We start from the raw sequence: 27,732 nt of genomic DNA on the forward strand, positions 1-27,732 counted from the left end.
TAATGAAATATTGTCACAAGGAGGACATGACTTGTATGATTCCATTAGATTGATTGAAATGGACAGCACCAAGAATGAAATATTGTCACAAGGAGGAGATGACTTGAATGATTCCACTACATTGATTGAAATTGAGAGCACCAATAATGAAATATTGTCACGAGGAGATGACTTGAATGATTCCACTACATTGATTGAAATTGACAGCACCAATAATGAAATATTGTCACAAGGAGGAGATGACTTGAATGATTTTTTTGATCAATCTCTTGATGGCGAATTTATCGAGTGTTTGGAGACCATAGAGTTACAAGAATCATCATTGGAGACTTTTCATGAGGACATTGCTGATGAGGACATGTTACTAGTTCTTTCAAATTTAGAAAATTCTGAAGAATAAATTTATATTTAGAAATCAAAAATTGTTTGAGACATTATTCATTTTTATTTTTAATTTATGAGGTTGTAGCGAAGTGATTGTAGTATAAAATGAGACTTATAGTATAGAGTGCAACATTTTTATGTTACATGGTAAGTTTACTCATATTTACTTCCCTTCTGCCACTATATTATCTCCAATGTGTATTTGACATCTCTTCTTCATCTCCGGCCTCCTTTCTCTCACTGTGTGTCTCCGATGCATCTTATCGCTGCTATTTTGTGTAATTACAGAAGAGAGTAAAATAAAATAGTTCGGAACGTGAAAAGGGGGCAAAGTAGAGTACTCCTCACCCCCTAGGCCTTTTTAGGCGGTCCCAAAAGGATCAGTTTCTGCTTTCCTGAGAGATTATGGTACGAGTTCCATATACCACAATAACTTGCATTACAACATGCAAGATATCTATCTCCTATTACCAACTTTTGGAGATATTCGCGCTAAGCGCGAATATCTCCAAAAAGTAACACCTGCCCTGAGCAGTTCTTAGCCATGTTATCCAATGGGAGGTGGATAACATGGCTAAGAGCATTAGCTCGGTAATGCATGAATATCGCTGAGTTTTTAGCGATATTCATGCATTGCGGCCGTTTATTATCGCATTTGCGATAAACCTTGATAATAGCAAGGTTTATCTTCGATAATTTCTGACGATGCTTAGTGGTAAAAAATTCGTTGGTAAGCATCGTTAGCGATAAATATCGCTTAACTTTGGTAATATGCCCCAACGTCTGTTAACGTTCGATTCGAAGGAAATGAGGAAGTGTTGAAAAACATTGTCTGCGCCATCTTGCCTTTTTTGAAATGCCACACTTTTGTCGTGCACGGCAGCCATTTTAGATGTCTTGACCAGACCCACTCTCTGCACGCTGTCGATTCGTAGCATGGCTCCTCACCCACGCAAGCATCTTCCCCAGGCACTGGTCACCACCGCTCTCTGTCTTATGCATGGGCAATAAACCTCCCCCCATCTGCGCTGCTCTTCCCTGAGAATCACACTTTGTGCCCGCCCGACACCTCCCTTTCGCCCTATTCACTACCGCACCCTCTGACACTCCTCTTCCTCTGTGTCCGATTGTCCAGGCTATCAGCTAGCCCTGCAGATGTAGTTTATGGCCCCAGCTGTAAAGAATCACCCCTCTTCAAAGGAGTTATAGTAGATCAAGGCCCACACCCGATGAGATCCGTCACACCACACGTGTTCCTACTATCTGAAAACCATCCTGTATTGTGATTGGGGAGGGGACCGAGCCTGAAGCGGAAGATTCCAGGAATGACTCTTTGTACATCAAAGTTTTTACAATTATGTGTCACATTAAAAATATATAGCACTCCAACAAAGTAGTAGGAATATAAAACTTTAATAACATATAAATATATACAACAAAACAAAAACAGTAAAAACATTTAAACAACGAAGAGACCGTGGCAATTTCTTTTGAATTATCCAATAGATTTATTGAAATTGACAGCACCAATAATGAAATATTCTTGTCAGTAGCGGTCTGTTGTGCGAATAGTTCCAAGGCAGCAGAACGCGCTGAAATCTAGATGGCACGAAGGTGATGTCTAGTAAGTTGCCGCCCAGCAAATAACGGCGTGGGGCGCCGCGGGGGTGAGTGAGTCCAGTAGGCACCACAGCTATTCTTACCGGCATTGCAGAATTACTGCTGGGGACAATGCCTGTGCTGTAGCAGGGTCACAGCAGAAACAATAAGGATTCTGTTGAAGATGTTGTTGGTTTTCAATTTGAAAACAGTTCTGGTGTCAACTGCTATGCTAATGTAGTGGTTAATGTTTTGTTTTCTCTAGAAAATGTAAAAGAGGGGGAGGCAGTCCAAAGTTCCGTTAAAAGGGCAAAGGAAAGGATCGGTGGTTTGAACTATCAGTCAAAAAGGGGAGGGGGTGCAATAATTTTTCCTACCGGGTCACACTGTGCTTTCACCGGAAGTGAGGTCTGCAGGATTCTAGTAATTCAAAGTGAGGCTGGCGCCAGCATGGGAGCGCCGACGTCCCGCGGATACAGTTTCGTCACTCCACGGGCGATCATGGCAGTCATTCCCCATCGGGGGTCGGAGACTCCCGCGGCTCCTCTAGAATCTTCAAGGTTGTGGAGGACTACCAGTCAACCAGTGACCGGGCCATTTCTTTATGCTGGGCCCGCTCTTGCCAGGTCGACCGCCATTTTGAGAGTTCGGCAGCTACCGGCGATCGCGGGGTCACATGAGCGGACGGGCTCCACCCTGCCGGGCGAGACGTTGCAGCATGGCCACAGTGGAAGAACCCTTTTCCGGGCACCTGGAGCGCTGAGGGTGCAGCTGGGAAGCCTCCACCTGGGGAGGCGGGAGAGGCCTGTTCGCACCGTCTCTCCCTCCCAGTGCACCCCACGGCGTCTCGCTTGAGATTTGTTATGGCCGGACCAGGCGATGAGGACGAGGGGGGGGGGGGGGGGTCGGAGGCATGTGCAAGACATCCCCCCCCAGTGTTGTCGCAGCCATTATTCAAGAAAGAAGAAGTGTCCCGTCCGTCTTCGGGCCGGGCTTCCGGTAGATGTCGGCCGGACGCCCCTGGCTCTGGCCCCATGAACGGGTTTCTTGGTTTATCGGCTGCAGCCGGATCCCGTCGGCCTCGGCCCCCCGACCGTTGGTGGCCGGACCGGAAGAGCATGTGGCGGGACTACCTGCAACTCTCAAGGGCCACCGCGGCCGGACTGGGAGAGAGAGGGGAGGGTCGAGGAGACATTCCCCCCCCCCCTGCAACTGTTCAGCGTTGTAAAGGCAATCCCCTGGCCGGGTCCCGCTGGCCTCGGCCTCTCCTCCGGCTACACCCTACGTTAGGATCTCCTGGCCGAGGCGTGGCAGCAGGACCTGCCTTATATGGGCTGCTCCCGGCTGGGCGTAGTCGGAACCCTGCCCCACCTTGGAAGTTTCCAGAGTGGGGGCGGATGTTCTACTGACTTGCATTTTCCCTAGTCTATCGATTTTTTTGGCGTGGCAGGCGGTGGGACAGCGAGGGGTGATTTGGTTTCTCTTACTGTTTTTCTGGTCTCTCACCACTGGCATATTTTAACGTTTTCTTGTTTCTAGGACATTAATAGGTTTTATCATTACGTTATGTTATCGTTACTTTGTTCGTTGTTTAATAAAAGTTCATGTTCATCAGTGGCCTACTGATTTTCGTTTTCCTATTCTTTTCTTTCCAGGTTGTTTCATGCTAAAGTTTCTGTTAACAGGATACAGTGATCACTTCGTTATTATTGCATATGTCCTTTTCACTAGGGGTGCTCTCTGGTCGGGCCAGATGACGTATCTCGAGTAAATGGTCCGGGTGAAACAGGTGCATCAATCAGTGGGGAGTAGATAGGCATGACAGATTACAACGGGGGAGAAAGGTCCGCATTACGTACCCTTTCACTACTTGCAAAGATTTTCCTACGTTTATTTGCAAACAGGGAATACCTCCAAAACGAACTAATTCCCAAACAGTCAATGTCAGGACAATCAATCAATCAATGAGGAATGAAATAGGTACGACGTGTTAAAGGCTTGCGTTACCTACCCTTCACTATCTGCAAAGGGAGAGAGAATATTCCTATTCTTACTCGTTTGCAGGCAGAGAAGATCCTTAAGAGAATTAACTTCGAACAATTCAATGCTCGATTCAAACAATCAACAAGGGGTACTGTGAACACAAATGAACGCCGCTTATGTACATACGCATTGCTATTTTCAACAGGTTGTTCCTAATGTTTCTATTTTAGCGAGGTCAAAAAGAGATCCCATTAGTGGCCTACTGATTTTGCTCGATTCCTTTTGTTTTTTTACACGATTTTTCGCTATCTGCAAAGACTAAACAGAGTATTGCGACTCTGTGCTTGTTTGTAAATAGAGAATGAACCAAAGAGAACAATCAATCAAATGGAGAGAGAAGCAGGCACGACGGATTACAAAGGGGGCAAAGGGCTGCGTTAACTACCCTTCACTATCTGCAAAGAGAGAGTACTCCTAATAGAAATGAGGGGTGGGGGGCAGCATTCAAAGCAGATCAGTGTGCATAAACACGAAAATGTTTTTACTTACCACGTACTTGACATTCGACAGCTTATGATATTTGCTATTAAAAAACCATTGAAATTCACTGAAAAAACCATAGGTTATAGACCATATATAGTTAGGAATTCGCATTTACAAAACCTTGAAAATTCACTGAAAAAACCATAGGTTATAGACCATATATAGTTAGGAATTAGCATTTAAAAAACCTTATTTTACTCACACAAAACCATTGAAATTCCATATATAGTTAGTTGCACTAACTATATATCGCGCACCCGCAATCCACTGCTGATCATGTCACATATTACATCATTCATGACATGGTCAGTGACATCACTGATGACATCTCAAATGACATCACTGATGACATCACTGATGACATCTCATTTGACATCAATGACCACATCACTGATGATATCATTCATGTGACAATACAATGCATCTCCTCACGTTTTAATATAACCTCTGTTTCACCCAGTGTTAAATACAGAGTATAATTTTTGAAACCATTGACACACCAATACTAGTTACTACATACGTACTCACTGATTCCTACGTCTACACACACATTCACTCATTCACCCATACAATCATTCATACATACAATCACTCATCTTTACAACACTATCATATGCACTCATACACCTATACAGACACTTACACTCTGCCACTCATCCATGGAGTTACTCACACACCTAGTCAGTCCTGTAAAGAATCAATCACACTTCCATTTTCTTGTCTATACAGTTAAACATAGAGCACCTTACATTTTCAAACATATACTAACACATACTTACTTTCTTATACAATCATTGATACAAGTACACATTGATCTGCACAGAGTCACACACCTCCCAGCCAGCCACACACACACTCAGTCTCCTATACAAATACTTGGACAATCAATCAATAACCCATATAGTTAATCATATAGCTACTGATCAACACATGCAGCAGTTTACAGAACAACAGACATAATGATGCACAAATTAAGACAGTTTAGTCACTAACCCATGCACTCAGTGAGACACATTTAATCACTCACTCATACATTCAGTCATGCACCTACTAAATCCTTCGTCCAGACACTTATACATCTACTCATTCTTCAATATGTAAAACATATTTAAACTTTACAGAAACACACAGTCACTGGATGATGTCATCAGTGATCTCATCAGTGATGTCATTTGAGATGTCATCAGGTCATGAATGATGTAATATGTGACATGATCAGCAGTGGATTGCGGGTGCGCGATATATAGTTAGTGCAACTAACTATATATGGAATTTCAATGGTTTTGTGTGAGTAAAATAAGGTTTTTTAAATGCTAATTCCTAACTATATATGGTGTATAACCTATGGTTTTTTCAGTGAATATATATATATATATATATATATATATATATATATATATATATATATATATATATACACACACACTGACGAAGGCAGCACGCCGAAACGCGTCTGTGTGTGCCCCTTCCGCGTAATAAATATCAGCGTGTTTGACATATTTGCTCTCCGAGTGCTGTTTTGTCCTTTCGCAGAAGATTGAGAGGAATTGGAGCGTTATATATATATATATATATATATATATATATATATATATATATATATATATATATATATATATATATATATATATATATATATATATATCCTACTGGCGGTCGCCAGTAGGTAGTTATAGTTAGGATTGGCTACCATAGGAAATCTGCAACATTCTATTGGGAATAACTCTGGCGCCGCTTGAGGAATTTGTGTGTAATTGTCCAAAATTTTGGCCAGCTCCACTGCGCTCCTTCCCTGAAAGTTTCGGGGGGATTCGTGAAGTGGGGGCTGAGAAAAAAGGGGGTCCCAAAACGTGTTTTCCCCATGTTAATTTCTATAGGACGGTCTGACAAGTCTACAGCCCGACCCGCTGAACGAAATTACGCCAAACTTGGCAAAATTGTAGGGACTGGTACGCAGATGTGCCTTTGCTATATTTGCTGAAAATTGCTCCAGTGTTTTTTTTTTAAATTAACTTCAAAAACACATATCTATAAGCGCTCTCCGAGCGCTCACAGGTGCGCGTACCGGGGAGCGCATCTGGCGCGCTACGGGAGAGCGCGAGCGGAAAGCTGATTGGCTGTCGGGTGTCTGTCAACATTCTAAACAGTCCGGAGAGTCCGCCATCTTGTGTCTCGGTAGAATCGAGACACAAGAGGTGGAAAAGAAAGGGGGAAATAATTAAAAGGGGGCAGAGTAGACACCCCCTGACCCCCTAGGTTTTCTGAGGGGGGCCTAGAAAGATTCTTAAGGGCAAAAAAACTTTTTTTTTCTTCACGGGGTAAGCGCTGGGTGCGCTCCCAGGTGCGCGCTCCGGTACGCGCACCCTGAGCGCACCACGGAAAAAACAGTGTAAAAAAACGCTCCCTCAGGGCCTCATTTATGAGAAATGACGCATCGATGCGTGAAAGCAGCGATGCATCACTTCTCAGTGCGCTCTCCTTGCGACATTCCTGATGCGTCATATTTAATGTATGACGCATCATGTCGCAAGGAGTTACAGATACGTCAGTATTTCTGACGTATCCGTAAGGGCAAAAGTGACGCATTGCTGGAGTGTGTCACAAAAGTGACGCAACTCCAGCAATGCATCCTTTCACATGGGGCAAGCCCCATGTGAAAGGGCCTGCGTCAGTCTTACGCCTGCTGTGAGGCAGGCGCAAGATTTTGACGCAACGGTGTCCTAAAAGTGACGCAGTGAAATCACATAGATTTCACTGTGTCACTTCTACGACCCTTCCTTGCGTCAATACGCCCCCTTTGCATACATTACACCTGGCGCAGGTACAATGTGGCACAGGGGTTTACAAAGTGACGCATCTACCTAGATGCGTCACTTTGTAAATATGACTCAACAAGGTGCATTTTTTACACCACTGGTGCGTCACAAAAAGTGACGCACCGGCGGCGTAAAAGTGACGCATGGCCTCATAAATGAGGCCTTCAGTCTTCTACTCATGCGTCATATTTAATGTATGGCGCATTATGTCGCAAGGAGTTACAGATACGTTAGTATTTCTGACGTATCTGTAAGCGCAAAAGTGATGCACTGCTGGAGTGTGTCACAAAAGTGACGCAACTCCAGCAATGCATCCTTTCACATGGGGCAAGCCCCATGTGAAAGGGCCTGCGTCAGTCTTACGCCTGCTGTGAGGCAGGCGCAAGATTTTGACGCAACGGTGTCCTAAAAGTGACGCAGTGAAATCTCATAGATTTCACTGCGTCACTTCTACGACCCTTCCTTGCGTCAATACGCCCCCTTTGCATACATTACACCTGGCGCAGGTACAATGTGGCGCAGGGGTTTACAAAGTGACGCATCTACCTAGATGCGTCACTTTGTAAATATGACTCAACAAGGTGCATTTTTTACAGTACTGGTGCATCACAAAAAGTGATGCACCAGCGGCGTAAAAGTGACACATGGCCTCATAAATGAGGCCTTCAGTCTTCTACTCTTACTTTTTCTTTCTCTGTTTCTTCACTGCCTTACTCACCTTGTCTCACACTCAATTTATCCAGTCTGTATCTCCACTCTTTCCTAAACATCACTGCTCTTTTCTTACCCTTCCACCCCCCGTTCTTTTACTACATTTTCTTCACTTATCCACATTCCCCATGTTCACTCTCCTTCCCCACACTCACCTTCTTCCAGTCCCCCTACGTAACTTCCCTTCCCCTCTCGTCCCTTTCTTTGCTTTCTCACTCATTTTCCTCTCCTCTCTCACTGCACTCCAGTTACTCTTTTTCATTTTTTTAAGAATACAGCTCTTTGATGAGAATTAGAGGTAGTTCTGAAAAGAACTTTTTTTTCTTCTTTTTTTGAACAAAAACAAAAACAGGGAATGGGAAACTGCTCAAAAGGAGCAAAAAATTATAATCAAAATTAGGGCTGGGTACGGCAGCGGTGGTTCTCTAATGCTCGAGCCATGAGCATAACACTTTGTTCCCCATAACGAAGTAGCTGATTACATTATCTGCATTTAATTATGCCTTCATTAAAAGCAGGCTGAATATTAGGGATCAGCTCTTCTGGTCGCCCCCTCACCGATGTAGTTGGTCCTCCGGTTGAAGTAGAGGCACCATCCCTGGGAGCCTCTCGTGCCAGAGCCCTGACACTCTCCCGGGCATAGTTCTGGGGATGCCTTCTCTGCACGTGGCGAATCATGGTAGAATTACCAAAACTGTACTTCCTTGTGGGGTCTCCTCTGGAAAGTACAGTGTGGCAGAACTTGCATTCCACCTTTGGAGCATTTACTTTTACGTCCCTCAGGTATATAAAAGAATTTCCAGATAAAATGCTCCTTAACTCTAGGCTGAGGAACCTCTTCATCTATAAATCCTTCTGTGTCATCACTGCTGCTGGATGCTCTGGCAGCCATGATAATCCAACAAAGATTAAGCAGCAAAAAGACAGGTCTTGCAGTCACAAAAGTAAAAGGAGAAGTGAAGGAAATGGGTGGGGATTTCATTCTTTGTAAAAAAAACTGTTAGCAACCAATGAAAAGTGTTATTTTAAGGTCACATGACTTGACGCGCTTACGCTGCGCGCACCAGAGCGCTTCCGGGGGCGCTTACGTGGCGCGAACGTAGGCGCTTCCGGGGGCGCTTACGCAGCGTGCCCGAGTGACATTTTGGTCGCTTTACGGAAATGTAAAATCATTTTAATTCGGAAAATCAAAAATACTACTTTTATAAGTATGGTACTGAATGTCTTGCATTATTATTTAGTTTAAATACATGTTTTTTTTTATGAACGCAGAAATAGCGCTCTCAGGAGAGCTTACCGGTGCGCGCACCCTAGGCGCACCAGGAAAAAATGATTAAAAAATATATATATACATTGAACAAATAATAATTTTTTTTAAAAATATATAATTAATTGTTGTAAAAAACAGCTAATAAAAAAAAAATCGTAGGTTACAAAGTCGATATACAAAGGAATTAGCTTTTAAAAAAACTATGAAATTCACTGAAAAAAACCATAGGTTTTACAAAACGTTATAGTTAGGAATTAGCATTTAAAAAAACCTTTGAAATTCACTGAAAAAACCATAGGTTTCACACCAGTTATAGTTAGCTGAACATTTTACTCAAACAAAACCATTGAAATTCCCACGTTATAGTTAGTTGGACTCACTATAACTCGCGCGCCCGCAATCCACTGCTGATGATGTCACATATTATATCATTCATGACATGGTCAGTGACATCACTGATGACATCTCAAATGACATCACTGATGACATCACTGATGACATCTCAGATGACATCACTGATGACATCACTGATGACATCACTGATGACATCACTGATGACATCATCCAGTAAATGTGTGTTCCTGAAAATTAAAAATGTGTTTAACATATTGTAGAAGGAGTGTATGTATAAGTGTTTGGATAATGGATTTAGTAGGTGTATGACTGACTGTAAGAGTGGGAGATTAAATGTGTCTTACTGAATGCATGGGTTAGTGACTAAACTGTCTGAATGTGTGCATCATTATGTCTGTTGTGTAAGCGGCTGCATGTGTTGATCAGTAGCTATATGAGTGGCTATATGGGTTATTGATTGGTTTTCCAAGTATTTGTATGTGAGGGTGAGTGTGTATGTGGGTGGCTGGGAGGTGTGTGACTGTGCATATATGTGTGAGCAGTTGATTCACTTGGTATATGTGTTCAACGATGCATGTGGAAAGAGCTGTATGGGTGGTTGACTATCTGCATGGGTGTGTTGGTGAGTGAATAGCTATCTCAGTGCTCCATGTCCAAGTAAGTGCATATGTAAAACACAGTGCATGTGAGAGTTGGCATATATAAAGGACTAAACATGAGAGCCTGTGATTGCGTAAGTGACTGTATGGATCAATGTGTACTTGTATCAGTGATTGTAAAAGAGAGTGAGTATGTGTTAGTATATGTTTGAATAAGTAAGGTTTAGTGTGTATAACTGTGTAGTTGAGGAAATGGGAGTGTGATTGATTCTTTGCATAACTGACTAGGTGTGTGAGTAACTTTGTGGATGAGTGTCAGCGTGTGAGTGTCTGTATAGGTGTATGAGTGGATATGATAGTGTTCTATTGATGAGTGACTGTATGTATGAGTGATTGTATGGGTGAATGAGTGGATGTGTGTGTAGACCTAGGAATCAGTGAGTGTGTATGTAGTTACGGGTATTGGTGTGTCAATTTCAGGAATGGTAGTTTGTATTTAACACTGGGTGTATCAAAGGTTAGATTAGAGTGTGAGGAGGTGCATCGTATTATCACATGGATGATGTCATCAGTGATGTCATTTGAGATGTCATCAGTGATGTCACTGACCATGTCATCAATGATTTAATATGTGACATCATCAGCAGTGGATTGCAGGCGCGCGAGTTATAGTGAGTCAAACTAACTATAACGTGGGAATTTCAATGGTTTTGTATGACAAAAATGTTCAGCTAACTATAACTGGTGTGAAACCTATGGTTTTTTCAGTGAATATATATATCAAATGTAGCTACAAGCCAACTGAATACAGTACAAGGATAGGTGTGCACAGTAAGACTTGTCTGCATGCGGTGAATGGTGGGCGAGAGACAGCAACTGAGTGGTTATAGTAGGATACAGCTAGGTAGAAAGGAGATATTTTATCGATTGACAAGGTTGAGAAGAGGAGTTCAAAGACCTGCATAAAAGACAAAGGAGTGCACAGTAGAGAGGGTGGTATGGAGGCCAGGAGAGGAGTTGAATGTTATCGTGATGTGGTGGGCGAAGAGGCTAAATCGAGAGAGGGAACAGCTTGATGTGCGAGTAGAGGAGCCTTCTTCAGGAGAACAATTGCTGACCTAACTTAATTATCTCTTTAGTCCGCCATGTAGTTTGCCATGAGTAAACTGGATTAGGTATAAATAAGGTCACCCTGTTATTGTTCTAGGAATGATCTTTTACCCCCATCTTCTCTCAAAACTTCACTCTACTATACATGTTTACTGTCCTATGTTCTGTGGCTTGTTTACACAAAGTTTCTGTTTAAAATGCTTACTCATACTTTACTGCTTATGAATGACTTAAATAAAGAACTGTGGATAGGCTCTACAAAGGTAGAACAAGGAAAAAGTGCATTGTTGTCTACTGTTAGGCCAGTACTTCCATCAACAGATTCTATTCCCCAAACCCACCTCACATCAAATCACTGGCAGCAGTATTTCAAGGACAGACAACAATAATATTACATTTAGTATAAGTAACAACTATGTATTTTTTAACGACCAATGCATCTGACATCGTATTTTTAAATGCACACCAAATTAAACTTTATCTTTCTAGTTAATACCATATATTATATACATGTTTCGTAAAGCTAGCATTAAGATTATTTCAGTACCATCCCTCAATTTACCACTGCAGTAATGTTAACAGTGTACACTTCTCCCATGGCAGACAGGTGCAAAGATAACAAGCATTCTGCAGTCATTTCCGAGAAAGGGCTTCAGTAAGATGCTCAAAACAGTTCTGTTTTTCCAAGTTAACTGCTCCCTAACCCACAAAGTCTGAGTACTGGAACAGTCAGAACACTGGATAGAAAGACACTATGCTCCCTTTCTTGACCAATGCACAAGTCAAAGTATAATTGTATGAAAACTTACAAACTACACACAGGTACTGTACATGGTCACAAACCTTGGATGTGCTGGCCAGAGAGTTGAGCTCGCAGTTGCTCCAGTTCAAGACATTGCTTTTTTTTCAGTGTTTCAATCTCAGATATACATTGGTCGGAGAGTTCGAGCTTCAAATTGAGAAGGTTCTCTTTATACTGCAGAGCCAGTGAGGATTTCACATACTCAAGTTCCCGACAGTGCTGCTCTTCAGCCTGAAGGCGCACAAAATTCAACTCTTCCTAGAGACAAAAGCATTAAGAAAACTTCAAATTTCACTTTTAAAAAGGTATGCCTAAACAATATAGATATTAAATTGCTTAAAAACTACTAGCAGTCCTGTGTAACCACATACTCGAACAACCTGGAATAAAGGGCCCTGTTTTGTAAACCAGTTGAGAAAGGATTAAAGCTGTTCATTACTTGGAGAAATGCTCAGGTTAAGAAGATCATGTTAAACAATTTCCAATTAGGTTGTCCGGCAAATGGCAAAACATTAGCATTCAATGCAAATTGCATTTTATCAAAACCACTGCACAAATAACTAAGAGTTATAGAAATTATGAAAATGACAGTAAAGCACGCCGAATATCTGAAAAGCTTTACTAGTTTGTATAAAACGTCTGAAATAGTTTGCTGATTGACTTCACAGAGACAACGTTTGTGAATGCTATTAGTTGAATAGGAATTGGTCACTTAAATGTTTGAGGAATATGTATTCATTTCTTTTGCACATACACATGCAGAGTCCTCGTTCCCCAGTGCATAATGGCGTCTCTCTAAGCTTCCTTTATGCACACAGACAGCTAAAGGACTGGTCTAGTCAGATGAGAGGTGATGGGTGCAGGTATGGCTGGTGTTAACAGGAGCGAACTTAGCTCTAGGAAGACCAACATTAATGGAATCTTCATCCTATTCCTTGACCATGACTCTCTTCAATTTCCATCAAGTTGGTTAGATTCCCAAACAGACAGCCACTGGAACACACACAGTTTAGGAAAACATCAAGGAAAAGCTTGGCTAAAATAACCATCATTTCGATGTGATTTATTAAATGAATTGCGAAGGGAGGTCTATTTAGAATAAAAACAAATAATAAAAGGATCAAAAATATCCTCTTCCCTCTGGAGGACCTTATGTGCTGTCCCTGAAGTACAGAAGACTAGCCATCTCTCAATTTTAGTTTTAGATCTGGATCGAAGTGATCAAGTCAGACAGACACTGAAAAGAACATATACCTCTGTCGTAGAGACAATGCCACCAACCATGAAAGCTGTTAAATATCTCTGCGCATCATGGGCACATAAAGACTCAAGACAAAAGCGAGATAACTAAATTAAAATCCAGACAGCTTTCAAACCCGGTGATGAAAAGAAGCCCTGTCCCTCAACCACTAACCCAACACAAACCCTGTGCAATCACTAGAAACCCTGTGCAACCTGGATGTCTGAACTATCTAGGTTAAGAAAATGAAAGGACCCATCCAAGAAGCATGTATCTATTTTGAAAGAACCCTAATGCAATAGAGAAGTCTTAGAAGTATGGAAGACTTATGAAACTGGGGTCAATCTCTTCACAGAAGTAACTAATGCTCAACTGTAATCTAAATTCTCATGGTAGTTAAGATTCAGCTGCTGTGCAAAATTCACTGCACCAAATACAGAGCAGACTAATATGGATTATGAAAAGAATAAACGGTATGTTACCAGATCCTTCACATGAACTCAAGCAGACACTCCGTGCCGAATGACTAGTCAAGCCATATTCAGATTAGGTATTTAACCTTTACCGGAGATTACCTCAATATTTGTACTATATTTTCATTTCAATGGGTCAGGGGGAAAAGGGGGAACCTAAAATTCGAAAAGGTGACAGACCTTAGGAGGGATTTTGGGCTTTAAGGTACATCTAAGCAAATCCCAGATTCTTAACATTTCCTCCACCAAAGCACACATGGAACTTCTGCGTGAGAGGTTTCCATTGCATTGGGCCACACAGCCAATAACCTATTTGGGCATTCTTCTGGCTCCTATGCTGTTATAGACGTTGGGGTTGAACTACTCTGCATTGGTGGATCCAACGACGAAGTCTCTAGGCAGGTGGTCGAAGCTTAAACTGGCTTGGTTTGGGCACATCGTAGCGGTGAAAATGACAGTACTGTCGAGGATTCTGTATAACGTCCAGAATCTACCCTTCGTCCCACCCCCAAAAGCAATGCATGTTCTGCAGCTGGCTATCAATAACTTTATCTAGGGTGGGAAGAAGTCGCGACTACCCATGTCCCTAATGACGCGGCCCAAACGAGAGGGTGGGCCTCCCACTGGTGCATAGGTATCTTCAGGCCTCACACCTCAGATGTATTTGAGTGGAATCGTCCGCTCACCGAAAAGTACTGGACCTTCATGGATCAAGCAGCGGCTGGTGTGAATATATGGAGGGAGGCCTGGCTACCACGTAAAATGAGGCCCTGGGGTCTCTACTCATCAATTACGGCTGCAACACTAAAAGTTTGGGACGCCGTAGTGCTAAATAGGGGCCTGACAACATTTCCCTCACCGCTAACCCAAATAGTGGACAACCTGGACTTTCCATCAGACTGTAATTCAGAAATCTTCCAGAAATGGAGCGTGGCGTGCTGCAAACGGGTCGGCTCGCTGTTTGATGAGGCTTGCATAATTCCCTTTTTACAACTACGTGTAGATTGCGATTTACCCAAATCTGATGAATTTCATTTTCTCCAACTGCGGCACTGAGTCACCTCTCCATCCTACCTGTTGTAGGTCTAACGGCCCAGTTTGAGATACGGCTAATAAGCAAAAAAAGATAAACACTTGATATCAGAACTGTACACAATGCTGGCTGGGGGACAGACAGGGGGCACACTAAGGGTCAGTTATGCTGGGAGGAAGAGCCCCATCGGACAAGGAATGGGGAAACATTCACTACAGAGCACACCACAGAGCCCATAATACAGCAGAAGCAGAGTCAGCTTACAAGGTCTGCTCCTACTGGTACCTCACGCCGGCTCGACATTGCCGGCCCCTGGTAACAAAACCAGCCCCCACCCTAGCGGCCCACCGGGGAAATGCCTGGTGCCCGCAACGGCCAGTCTGGCCCTGTCAGTCGGGCCTCATCAACTTGGGGGACAAAGAGATGCTCTTTGTTGACGGGTACATTAAGTAGATTCTAATGTACTTCTGGTTTGAATTTCGTAATAAGCAGTCATGCATGGCATCGAAGCAAGATGCTTGTATTGATGCCTCTAGCTGCAGTGTCAGCAGAGTCTAGGGCACAACCTAAGAGCTTGCCCTCTGAGACAAGTTCTTGTCTTCTTTTCCTCTGCTTTTCTGGGACATGTTAGGAGCTCCTCCATTTCGTCCCAGTGCACACGGTGACAGCGAGCAAGTAAACCCATTGAGTTGGCAATACGCCTACGGTTTTCAGATTCTGCCGCACTGCTTCTCCCCGCCGCATCAATGTGCTTGCTCCCTTTGTAAGGCAGCAGGGCGTCTCCGCTAGCTTGTGAATTATCACGCTTATGAGCAGTAGCTATCACTAGATAGTCTAGTGGTACTTGTCCCCTAAGGCATATGGAGCTAGAGAGCGAGAGATTCTAGCAATAACAGGGTCTTTGAAAAATATCCTCAGTGTGGCGTAACATGCCTTTTATCATGGCTAAGTATTGAGTGGCCCTAGGGGTAGATGAAAGGGTCCCAAAGAGGAAATCCTCTAAAAGTTCCTTATGGAGCTGGACATCATGAAAGGTAGCAGCCCTACCGATTAGCTCCTGATACGCAATGGAATAGTCAGGAGGGGATGGGTGGGATATAAATTCAGATCAGTGCCCGGGGAGGGCGGAGTCATTATAATATTCATCCCAGGGGTCAGTGTGTGGTGGTGTCCCAAAGGTGTCATCCTTAGTATTGTGTTCACCTCAACCATTACCAAGGGATCCCGGAGGTGAGAGATCTAGGGGATTTCAAACAGATTGTGGTAGAGATGGTGAGTCTGGTGGGGGGTGGTGGTGGCTGCAGTTGACAACGCAAAGGACGAGTGGCTTTGTTCATTTTCTTCCTTTGAGGTGGTTTGGGTGAGTTAAGTGCATCTTAGAAAGAGCTGCCTTTTCAATGGTGGGGGGAAACAGAGCTGAAGGCTTTTAAGGATACATCCGGTGTAAGGTTGAATGTGGATCTGCTTCTTTTGAGAACCCAGCTTTTCTGGTAGTTAATGGAGGATAGGCTCGACAGATATGCTAGTATGTGGTTAGAAGCAGGCTTCAAAGCTTTTGGATTCAAGCCGTGCTTCTTTTTCAACACGAAGTTCTACTCTGTGTCGAAACAGTGGATGTCGATGGTCAAATTAGCACAGATGGACAGCTGGGCACCACAGTAGTTGACGACGGAGTCTTCGGCTGGGCTTTCTGTGCAGAGCATCGGAATCAGTTGCTCAGGACGGACCTTGATCAATGGGCTGTGCAATTTTAGAATTTTCAGAGAGGTGAAGGACGGGGGTACCATACTCACGGACTGTGGAGCTGGTGTCTGATCCATCATCGTGAAGCCAACTTCGGAGTCGGAATTGCCCCCAACGGAGAACACCTCTTCCTTCACTGTGGAAGCTTTGCAGTGTGGTTCGTCCTCTTCACCAATATCTTCATGGACAAAGATGTAAGGAGTGTCCTCAATTCTACTCTGCTGCATTTCGAGCAGACATGTTCTACAGTCTTCCACGATTTTCTTTGAGCGAAAATAGTGACAGGCCTTGCAATCCGCTTCTTAGTGTTCCGGTGACAGACACAGATTACAGACCTGATGCAAGTCAGTCCGTGGCATCAAGGGCAGAAAGGTAAGGGTGTCCGTTCCATCACCAGCAGGGCATTCTCTGAAGAACCTGGCAGAGAGTGAATACAATGGCCCCGCAGGGAGAATCTCTTTAGAGGCAGAGGAGGAAGCGCGTCGACTCAAGGAGCAAAGAAGCTTTCCTCAATAAGCTGAGTGGTAAAGCACGAATGAAACAATACCGACGAGGGTTCGAGAGTAAGAGGAACCGCAAAGAGAACTGTAACAGTCTGGATCCACAGCACAAGCACACACGTCCGAACCAGGCAGCCAACTGAAAACAATCCAACAAGGGAGTAGCTGCAAATGCACTATTACCAAGAGGAGTCACTACAGCTTGTGACTCAAGACTTCTTTGAAGAAAAACAACTTCCACACATCCAGATCAAACACTAGATAGCATACTTTTTAAGCAACGTTCTACATTTATGCCAAGTTAGTTATAAATCAGTGGTTTTGGCTGTAGGAGCGAGCAAAATTTCTTAGGAGAGCTAAAATAGGAACAAGCATTATTTTTTAACCCACCTCTCAACTTCATTCCCCTGCATGGAACTGCACGTAAATTGCAAGCAGGGCCTTAGTTGACATAAATTAATGGGGGCCAGGTTATAGGAAAACAAAAATGCCTTTTCAATGGAAAGTTTGATTGACCCATAACTGCACAATGGAGACTACCATAGTCCAATATATACAATTCTTTTGCTTCCTGTTTTTTTGAAATTATATCATGCAAACCCTTGCAAGCTTCAATGTTTGGCAATACTATCATAAGGACATACCCTGTGCTGCTCAAGCTGCTGTGTGAGCTGTTCCAAGAGTTCATGATTCCGGTTGTCGGATGCCTCATCCACAAGAACGGAGGAACTGTGGAAAGATGACAAAATAAAAACCAAACACTGGATTTTCTAGCAATGGGATATAGCACTTTCTAACATTTAAAAATCAGATGACGAATTCAAATATGTGTAGCATTGTAAAGGCACTACCCTCCATGCAGTTAGAAGAGGTACAGCACATGCTGGGTCACACCATTAAGATGTACTTGTGCCCAGCTAATACATACCAAGGTATGCTCTCTGATCGTCATGTCCTTTAAAGGAGCAGAGTTTCTGATAAGAATAGGTTTTGGGGATCATTTTTTTTAGGAATAATTTCTGATTAAATATATATTCATGATTTTGTGGACTGCACAGGATCAAAATGTGCAATTGATTTGATGATCAACAGCCCTTCCAAACAAAAAAAACATTCAATGTTGTGCCTACTTCAACAAGCAATTGGAATAAGCTTTGAGAGGGTGTGTGTCCTGGGAGATAAAAAGATTATACAGTTTAGAAAAGATATGGATGGGAACAGTTTTTGGCACCTAAGGTCAGTAGCCCCTTCTTTGATTGTATCATCATTCACTTCTCGCAGTCGCTGGTGCAGGAGAGTAAGCTCCTCCCTGTAATTCTCTTCTGTGCCCCTCAACTTCTGCTCGAAGTAGATCCTAAGTTGCTCCAGCTCTGTCTCATGGGCTCTCTTCAACTGTTGCCGTTGAATCTCAAAGTCCTGCTTGACTCGCTCAATTTCTGCCACATGAGATGTGCGGGCCAGTAGCTGCTCCTTCAATTCTGAAGAGAGATAAGAGATGGTGAAATAACTCGCCTGTTAAAATTAAAAAGTTACTAATTATTTCCAATAAACCAATACCCTTGTCAAGGCTTCTACATACTCACAATCTTCAGCAAATGTGGGGTAGCTTTGAAAAGGATTGAACTATGAGAAAGAGACTTTGAAGAACCTGTGGTCTAAATACATTAAGTAACAGGTTTTGATGAACGAGCTAGACCGTGGGAAGGTTTGGTGGAAGACCTAAAGAGGCTTCTACTCCTGAGAGACCACTTCGAATAGAGAACACCCAGGGGCCAGGTTAGAACGGGATAGCACCACGGATCCAGAGAGATAGGGACATATCCTAGAACTAAACCGGAGAAGACTGGGATACGACAAGGAGGCTCCAGCAAAACATCATCACGCACACCTCAAGTACAGGGGAGGCGCCCATCTGGGCTCAATAGATGTAGTTGGGAGATGGAGGAGAGATCAGTTGTTTGTTGGGGAAGGGAAGAAGGGAGGGGGAACCTTCAAGATTGTATGCAGAAGCGGCACTAATCGAGAACGCGCCTAATAAAGTCAGGAATCTTGACTGTAAGACCATGCAGGATGTGCGGTGGGTTGCATTAAAATGAGTCTGCTTTGTGTTTATTTGTGCCGCGGTCAGCGGATATACTGTGCAACATGGAAAAGGCAATAAAGTTTGTTTAAAAAAAAAAAAAAGTAACAGGTTTTGATGATGTATACTAGGTCAAGGTAAGAAACACAGTTTAAGCCACTGGTCAGCTTTATGTTGTTTCAGGCTACAACCATCACTCAAGCGCAGCAGCATATGTTCTTGGTTTTCCAGTAAAGCTTTAGCTTTAAAACGTTATTCAGCCATGATGGACTTGTTGGATGGATGATTCAGAAGTTCCTCTTAGGCTATGACACAAAGTAAATTAAATGGCACAGGGCATCAGGCTATAACACAAAGTAAATTAAATGGCACAGGGCATCAAGTCTACATGCAAATAAATAATTATATAAAATATATGCAACCAGCTGGACATAATTAGGATGTATAAACAGTCTTCTTTGTTTTATTCCATGTTTCTAGAAACTATATGCAACCTCCTTTTATTCCACAGGGCAACATTTCCAGCAGTCAGATGCCAGAGGCAAGACCTCAAGCAACGTCCAAACTCCTATCTTCATTGAGCACATTCAAAACAATCTCCCAGCACTTTTCTATGGCAGACTCCACTAAATGTGACCTAGAGAATCTTTATCCTCAAAGTAAGCTATTTCCACAAACAAATTCACAAAGAGGATTGTTGTGCAATATCTTGTTCAAGCCCACCTCTTATTTCGTTGGTGGATCTTGCCCTTTACCTTCATACAACTTAGATATGGTTAGTAAGATCAATCTCACCTACATTTTTCATCCATGTTTGGGGGTTCATCTGCATCTCCAGACATATCTTCCTCCACTTGAATGCTTAAGATAAATGCACAGAAGGACCTTATACCACCTTTACGTCAGTCGCTCGGTTGAATGTACAATTCTGTAAATTATATTGTTAGAACTACGAGGACAGGCGGTTGAAAGTTGGCTAAGGCACAGAATTTTTCCATACATATTAGAGGAGGTCATCCTAATATGGAGGCCTCTGGAATGCTGGAGATCAGGATACCACCATTGAAGAAAATAGTTCTGGGTAAAGACTAGTGGCACCGAGCAACTGTGCTGCAGGGTTGGAGATATTTATCACCCAACTTACATTCCCACATTTCAACCAGAAACATGAGTTCACATCACCTTCCCGAGTGATTCTTGACCCCTTGATATTGCTACCGTGGATGTCAATAGCTAAAGGTGTTAACTTGGTACTTAGTTTTGAGGTCACCAGAAAGGTTAAATCCCTGGGCACCAGTGGTAAACGTTATGATCAACAGTAAACCCTGTATTTCTTTGCACAGGGGACCCTATGCAGCTCTTCTATGAACCCCTGTCGCTTTGATACTAAATCACAAAGACAGACTCCCACTTGCAAGCAGCTCAAAAACCAGGTCTTACTACTCCTCCAGAATCCTAATATTTCGGAGGGAAGCTTAACGCTGCTACATAGAAGCCTGAGGACCCTTTTTTGAGACAGCACAGGGGGGGTACCATACCTTGCCAGCAAATCCTTGGCCAGACGCCACCGGAGCCACAATTTACCGCGCCGCCGCCTCGGGACTACATCTCTCGGCAGCACTAGCGACGGCGCGCACCTGAGACGCGACGAGAGCGCCAGGAGGCGCATTTAACAGCGAGTACCCCGGCAGAGTGGTGGGGAAGCTTAACGCTGCTACATAGAAGCCTGAGGACCCTTTTTTGAGACAGCGCAGGGGGGTACCATACCTTGCCAGCAAATCCTTGGCCAGACGCCACCGGACGCCACAATCTACCGCACCTGAGACGCGACGAGAGCGTCAGGAGGCGCATTTAACAGCGAGTACCACCGCGTCGCAGGACGAGCGCGGGACAAGCCGGGCGAAGCCCGGGCCAAGGGCGGGCCTGTTTAAGCCCGTTAAAGACCAGAAAAGGACAGGACGGGCCACCCCCCTTACCTCTCCAAACCCGAGGACTCCATTGTAAGTTTTAAATTAATTTCACCTCCTTGATTATACTGCAATGGCTCAGAAGGATGGTAGGCTCAAGGCGCCAAGTGTTAACCTAATTGGATCCATGGACCAGTTTATAACCAAGGTTAATACTGCGATTGATGAGAGTATTTCATTGATGGAGAGGCGGGTCTCCCAGGACTTGGCACTTGCTAGGAGATCATCTATGGGGCACATTGCTAATGCAAGGACTCCAGACTATCATGCCCCATTATGTACTATTGGTGCACTTGTGATCCCAGAATCTCCATCTACTGGCTTGGCAGTCCGCAATCTGGACAATTCTTCTATAGGAAACCAGTCTACGGCCTCTGATCTGCTATTGTTACCTTCTCCCAAAGTATTAGGTGTCGGTAGCCCTCCTAAGGAGCATAGTACCAGGCAACTCCGTGAAAGACGTCAAGGGGCTATTCCAAAGTACAAGCAGGGGCTGGCCATTGCCTCGAAATGTAAAAAGTAGAAGCTGCCCAAATGCAAGGGAACCCTAACGGCTGAAATGGGGCAGGCTTCCACAACCACTCAGGCAATTGTACATACACATAGAGAAGTACCTCTGGGGTTGGTATCCCAGGCTGAGGGCGGAGCTAGGAGCCCAGAGAGTGGGGTGTAAACGGAGGATCCTCTACTGGCCAAGATAGGCGAACTATTTAATCTCCTTCATTGTCCAGTAGAGGACAGGCTATCTAGAATTGAACAAAAGCTAAGCAAGATCGAGTCCATGTCATCGGGAATTGCCGATTGCATGGAAAAGGTGGTTACTGCTGTGGCAGCAGCTCCCCCAAATGAGATGCGATCTGGGGGGAATGCAGCTGTTCTAACTATTCCGCCAGCTCCGATTCAAGAGAAGCAGGCTGCAACCGCTCCCATAGTAAAGGCACCAGCACCAAGTACAGCCGCAACATCAAGCCTAAGTACTATAGTACAATCGAAGGAGGGTGATGGGGTTCCCAAGGGGACTGTTGGGGCAGGGGGTGGGAGGGGGGGGATTAACATCGACCTACCACCAGAAGTAAGCCCATATCTGGTAGTTTTGGCTGGGTTGCCGGCTCTGAGGAAGGACAAGCAAGAATCTTTCTTGTCCCTAAGGAACAAGGTGATCGATTGGCTAAACAAACACAGACCCTTACCGGAGTTCATCTTAAATAAAATACTTATGGTGCAAAGGGTTTCCTGGGTGGATCACTCGGTTAAGGGCATCAGGGGGGACTATGTCCTGTTTAATTTTAAAGATCCCAGGACAGTGGGACACATCTGTAGCTGGAAACAATTTATCTCTGGTGCTTCCATTGTTTCCCTCCCTTTGTCCTATTTTTACCCCCCGGGTTACACTTGACCTACAGGTGATGGCTGGTCATTATTACAGCGGAATGGGAGGAGATCGTTCACTGGGGGTCGGCTTGAGCCCTTGTCAACCCTGAACCCAACCTTCTGTCACAACCGGTTTAGTGGTCTAGAGTGTTGATTGACTCCAAGTACAAGCAAGGGCTCCCTCTTTTCCAATTGCCCCATTAAGAACTAGCTGTACTACTCCCTCTGGGCCTCGGCAGCCTTTAGCCCCGTAACTACCAGTCTCAGTTTCAACTAGTCAGGGGGTTGAGTCTGATAATGATTTAGGCCTCATTCCCCCCAGCGTTGGGACAATCTCCTGTAGCGACTCCTCTAGGAACCTCAAAATCGTCTCGTGGAATATAGCGGGTTTGTGTAAAAACTTATCCCTACCGGACTGGAATATTTTCATTGACAATTATGATCTGTGCATATTCCAGGAAACATGGAGTCTTGAGCCATTGTATAAGCCCGGTTTTTGTTGTTTTCATGTTCCAGCTATCTCTTCTGGGCGCGGTCGTCCATCTGGTGGGCTGATAATATGGGTTAAAGCCGCACTCAACTGCAAAATTGTTCACCATCCGAATGTTTCACCGGATCTTTTGAGACTGACTATTAAGGACTCAAAGGACAGTGTTATTTTGGAACTTTTAACATTTATGTCAGAGGCTTGCAAGGGGGGTCAAAATCCCCAACTATTTCCATTTTGTCTGAGATACTGACATCTTGCCCCACTGACAATCTATATTTGATCGCTGGTGATTTTAACTGTACTTTTGAACCCTTGGTAGTAAATGATGATCTAGGAATAGAGGATGATGATGTTAGATGGGGCATACCGCTTTTGCAGATCCAGCCAGTGAAGAAATGGTCGCCGATTGTCTTGCAATTAAATGCATTAACGTTGGAACATGGTTTAAAAGCTGTTAATGGGCGTACGCCCTCGGATTTTCTGGGAGCCAATACGTTTAATAGGGTGTCCTGTCCAAGCAGAATAGACTACATTTTGGTGGACAAAAGGTTATGGAAATATGTGATCGATATGTCAATTATTCCATCTATTCATAGCGATCATAATCCATTGTCACTTTGCATGCGGGAATTGTTACAAAAAACGGAGCATCAGACTGGTACTAGACCTCAGATGCTTACAGAGGCAATAATCCCCTCTAACTGTAAAAGGTTTATGAAATGGCAAAAATTCTCTCTGAATGATCAGAAAATTAAAGCCCTGGAGGAGATTATAAGCAATCAGACTTCCAAACTTTCTGTAGCTTGTACGAATGTGGTGGGATCTCCTGGGGCGGAGATAATTTTTTACACTAAAACTATCGACTTGATAGGCTCTCTCTTTCTGGAGACCCAGGCCCCAAAACAGTATCCCATGAACAGGAAACGAGTAGAGCATTGGTTTAATAAGAACTGCAAGAGGAAAAAGTCCACCTTAATGCTTGCCATTAAAACTCAAAATCCTACTGAGGTACGCCTTGCACGACATCAGTATAGGCAAGCCATTTCAGAAGCAAAAAGTGTATGGGAGGAAAACCATTGGGCCAGCTTGAAAACAGCTAGTCAGTCTAAGAATAGCGAACTCTTTTGGGCTTTGGTAAGGAAATCTAATGGTTGTGATCCGGACCAAATTCCCAATCATATCACCGACAGGGAGTGGTTCGAACATTTCTGTAGACTGTATGCAGGGGACGAGGCCTTAGAGAGTAGTGGGCACTCTGGTCATCCAACGGCATTTACGCTGAGCCCATCAGTTTCTTTTGACCCTGTAGGGAAAAACGAGGTGGTGGCGGCCATAAACAAAATTGTATCCGCTAAGGCTCCGGGACAGGATGAAATACCAGGCGATCTGTTCCGAGCTAATGTCGACCAAAGGGCCACCTTTTTTGTATTACTGATTAATGCACTCCTAGAGGGCTCACCAGTACCAAGTTCTTGGAAAGGGGCAGAGGTGATCCCCATCTATAAAAAGGGCCCCAGGGAGAGCCCTGCCAACTACCGCCCAATAAGTCTTATTGACGCTGGTCAGAAGGTGGTTGGTAGGGTTCTACTGGAGAGGATCCTTCTGTGGGCGGAAGAGAATAACAACAGATCGCAATACCAGGCGGGGTTTAGGCCTTGTACGAGCACAATTGACCAGGCTTTTAGGCTGGTACTACTGCACTGGAAGTTTGTAACCATCGGCAAGGGCGGCCTTTATCTGGCATTTATAGACTTAAAGACTGCCTTTGACTTGGTTCCTCGCAAGCGTCTTTGGTCGGTCTTGCGGCATATGGGGTTTCCCCCCTCCTATTCTGAACCTTCTGGCCCGCATGCATGACGGTAACTATGCACGGATCAGGCGGGGTTCCCAGGTCTAAAAAAACAGACAAAATCCCTGTGAACAGAGGTGTTCGCCAAGGATGCGTCCTGGCCCCAACCCTTTTTTCGCTGTTTGTAAAGGGGGTTGTCTCCTTTCTATCAGAAATCAATGCAGATGCCCCTGTCCTGGCTGGGGTCAAGGTCCCCACACTACTATTTGCGGACGATACGCTGTTGGTATCGAAAACTCCGGTAGGTCTACAGAAGCTGCTTGATCGGTTCTGTCTGTTCTGCAATTTGAGGGGCCTAGTAATTAACACCACCAAAACAAAGCTCCTTTACTTTAGTCCGAGCAGATGGGTCAATTCCACGCTCGACGGGGAGTCCTTGGAGCGTGTTAAAGTCTTTGATTATCTGGGGATTAGAATTGCGGACAATTTAAAATGGCAGCCGCACATCGAAAAAATGGCCTTAAGCCATAAGCGGGTTATGGGTGTTATTGGGAGAGAGCACCAAGCCTCAATCTCCAGACCTATTGCCCCCACTCTGGAGATCTATGCCGCAAAAGCAATAGGCTGTGCATTATATGGAGCCGAGCTCTGGGGCTTCAATAATGTAGATGCCCTTGTGACAGCAGAAAACAAGTTTTTTAGGGAGCTTGTTTCACTTCCCAGGGGAACCCCTAGTAAACCCCTCTTGAGCGACCTGGGCCGTCGCTCAATTAAGGATCTAATTGGCTTACGCCCTCTTCTTTACTGGGGTCGCCTTTGGCGTACCCCAGAGCTATCTAGCTATGCCGATGGACTAAAGGAAGTAATGAATCTCCAGGGATCTTATAAGATAGCCTGGTTAGCTAACATCAAAAGACTTCTTTTGGCCACTGGCCTTAATCCTCTATGGGAGTCAGGGGCCCCGTTGTCAAAAAACAGCAATTAAGGGACTTTATTGGGCATGGATTGACAATCAGGCTCATAGAGATCCCAACCAGGGCAGACTGACTGATGAGTTTCGCCAGCACAAGATAGTGCCTCGCCTCGAGCCCTACCTGGATTGTATCCAGAAACCTAGAGATAGGGCTCTTTTCATTCAGTTTAGAGTAGGAACTCTCCCCGTCCACGAACGTACAAACAAGTGGAAACCTCGCAACCAAACGTCTGCTGATTGCCCATTTTGCGCAGGGGTAGTTGAAACCATCCCGCACTTCTTCTTTGTATGTCCAGCTGATCTTAAACCGAGAATGAAATGGTTAAGACCTGTCTGTCGACAGTTCGAGACAAAGAACCATTTAACAGCCCTCAGAATTCTTCAGTCGGATGCAAATACTACGCTAGCATGTGGGGTGGCTAATGGGCCTGGCTGCTAAGATCGAAAGCCTTACGATGAATTGGCATTGCTAGTCCTCAGGAAAGATGTCATTGGATCTAGATTTTTAATTAAGCTTTTTACTAATGTATTTTAATGATGGTTATTGTATTGAAACTTTCATCAAAGCTGATTCTTGGTTTAATACTCTTTTACTATTGTATTGTAAAAATGATTGCTAGTTTCAACCTTTTTATCTGATTATTCCCTGAAAGATATGTATTTTTAAGTGTGTTGTGCTTTTTAAGATATTTCATAACGAAATAAAGCTTTGTTGAACTGACCTGAACTAATATTTCTGAACAATACAGGAGCATAGCTAAGTTACTGAAATGTAGGGGGTGTGAATCTCAAATCTCCCAACAAAAAAAAGCAGTGGGGCGGAGAAGTAAGACGGCCAAGGTTCAGGATGGACTATTTCCATGATGAACAGGTTAAGTACTCATTTAAATTAAGTATGTCAAGAGGGGACGAATGGGCGAAACAGGATGATTTGGAATGCTATCTCGAACAATTGTCACTGGTTAGACTATTTGCAAGCATTATTCGCAAAACCTTGTGCTTGACTGATTGCCAGATTGCCAGTCCGATTGTCAATAGTATGCCTGGAAACTCGAGACTTGCACAGCTTTCGAAGCCTACTACTGCTAATGTCTGTTAAGGACAAAAAGTAGAACTACCTTTTGGTGTAAATTTACTATGGGTGCAGATTAACCACTTTTTAGGTAAAGCAATCACTATATTTAAGATCCTAATCTAAAAAAGGAATAAGTTAAAACGTCTTAGTGACACGACGACGAAAAAAATGGACAGATTTAGCACACCCTACCCAGAACCCACCTATCAAACCAAGAATGTATTTGAGGGGGGGGGGGGAGGGCTCTAGATGCGGGATGGCTGCCTTGTGAAACAGCTCGGCGGGACGGACTAGATAAGATGACAATACAGCGACAAACCGATAGTGCAGACAATGCGGAACGCATAGACTGATGCGTGAACATACCGTGCCTCCTTGGGTATTGGCGAAACTATAGTAGCCTTGAAAACAAAATTGAGGAGGGTCTAAGGGGAATGAGTGTTTATAGACCGACTAGTATCCTGTCCCCCAACTAGACAATTACCACACACACGAAGGATACCAAGGGTCTTTCAAAATCTTATACTAAACACTCAATAGTAGTGCCTGTACAGGACTCAACCGAACATATTACCAAGACCTGAAAAACAGTAAAAAACACACAGTACCTCAGGAGAAGAGTGAAGACAGTGAAAACAGTGGAGAAAAATGCCCATCAGCCCACCCATTGGCGGAACTTCATCATCTGGGTCTTTATGAATTGAAGACTGGTATCCGCTAGACACCTCATCTCATTTTATGAGGGTTACTAGAATCGGATCCTCCAGTGTAAGTATGAGCCAACAAATGAGTAGTGGGCTGAAGAAGCAAGTTGCAGTGCACAAAAG

General features: G+C 44.0%; 1 protein-coding gene across 6 annotated transcripts in view; it reads right to left on the reverse strand.

Annotated features, from left to right (window-relative positions):
- PCNT (pericentrin) overlaps positions 1 to 27,732 on the reverse strand; it is a 1,333,356-nt gene that overhangs the window by 1,045,005 nt on the left and 260,619 nt on the right. For all 6 annotated transcript variants that reach the window (XM_078681435.1, XM_078681433.1, XM_078681434.1 and 3 more), the window contains 3 exons: positions 18,392 to 18,638; positions 17,805 to 17,889; positions 12,213 to 12,429 (listed from right to left, as the gene is read on the reverse strand). In XM_078681435.1, the coding sequence (XP_078537561.1) occupies positions 12,213 to 12,429; positions 17,805 to 17,889; positions 18,392 to 18,638 (549 nt within the window). The remainder of the gene's footprint in view (positions 1 to 12,212; positions 12,430 to 17,804; positions 17,890 to 18,391; positions 18,639 to 27,732) is intronic.

Source organism: Lissotriton helveticus, chromosome 3_1 (assembly GCF_964261635.1).
Source record: "Lissotriton helveticus chromosome 3_1, aLisHel1.1, whole genome shotgun sequence".
Lineage (NCBI taxonomy): Eukaryota > Metazoa > Chordata > Amphibia > Caudata > Salamandridae > Lissotriton > Lissotriton helveticus.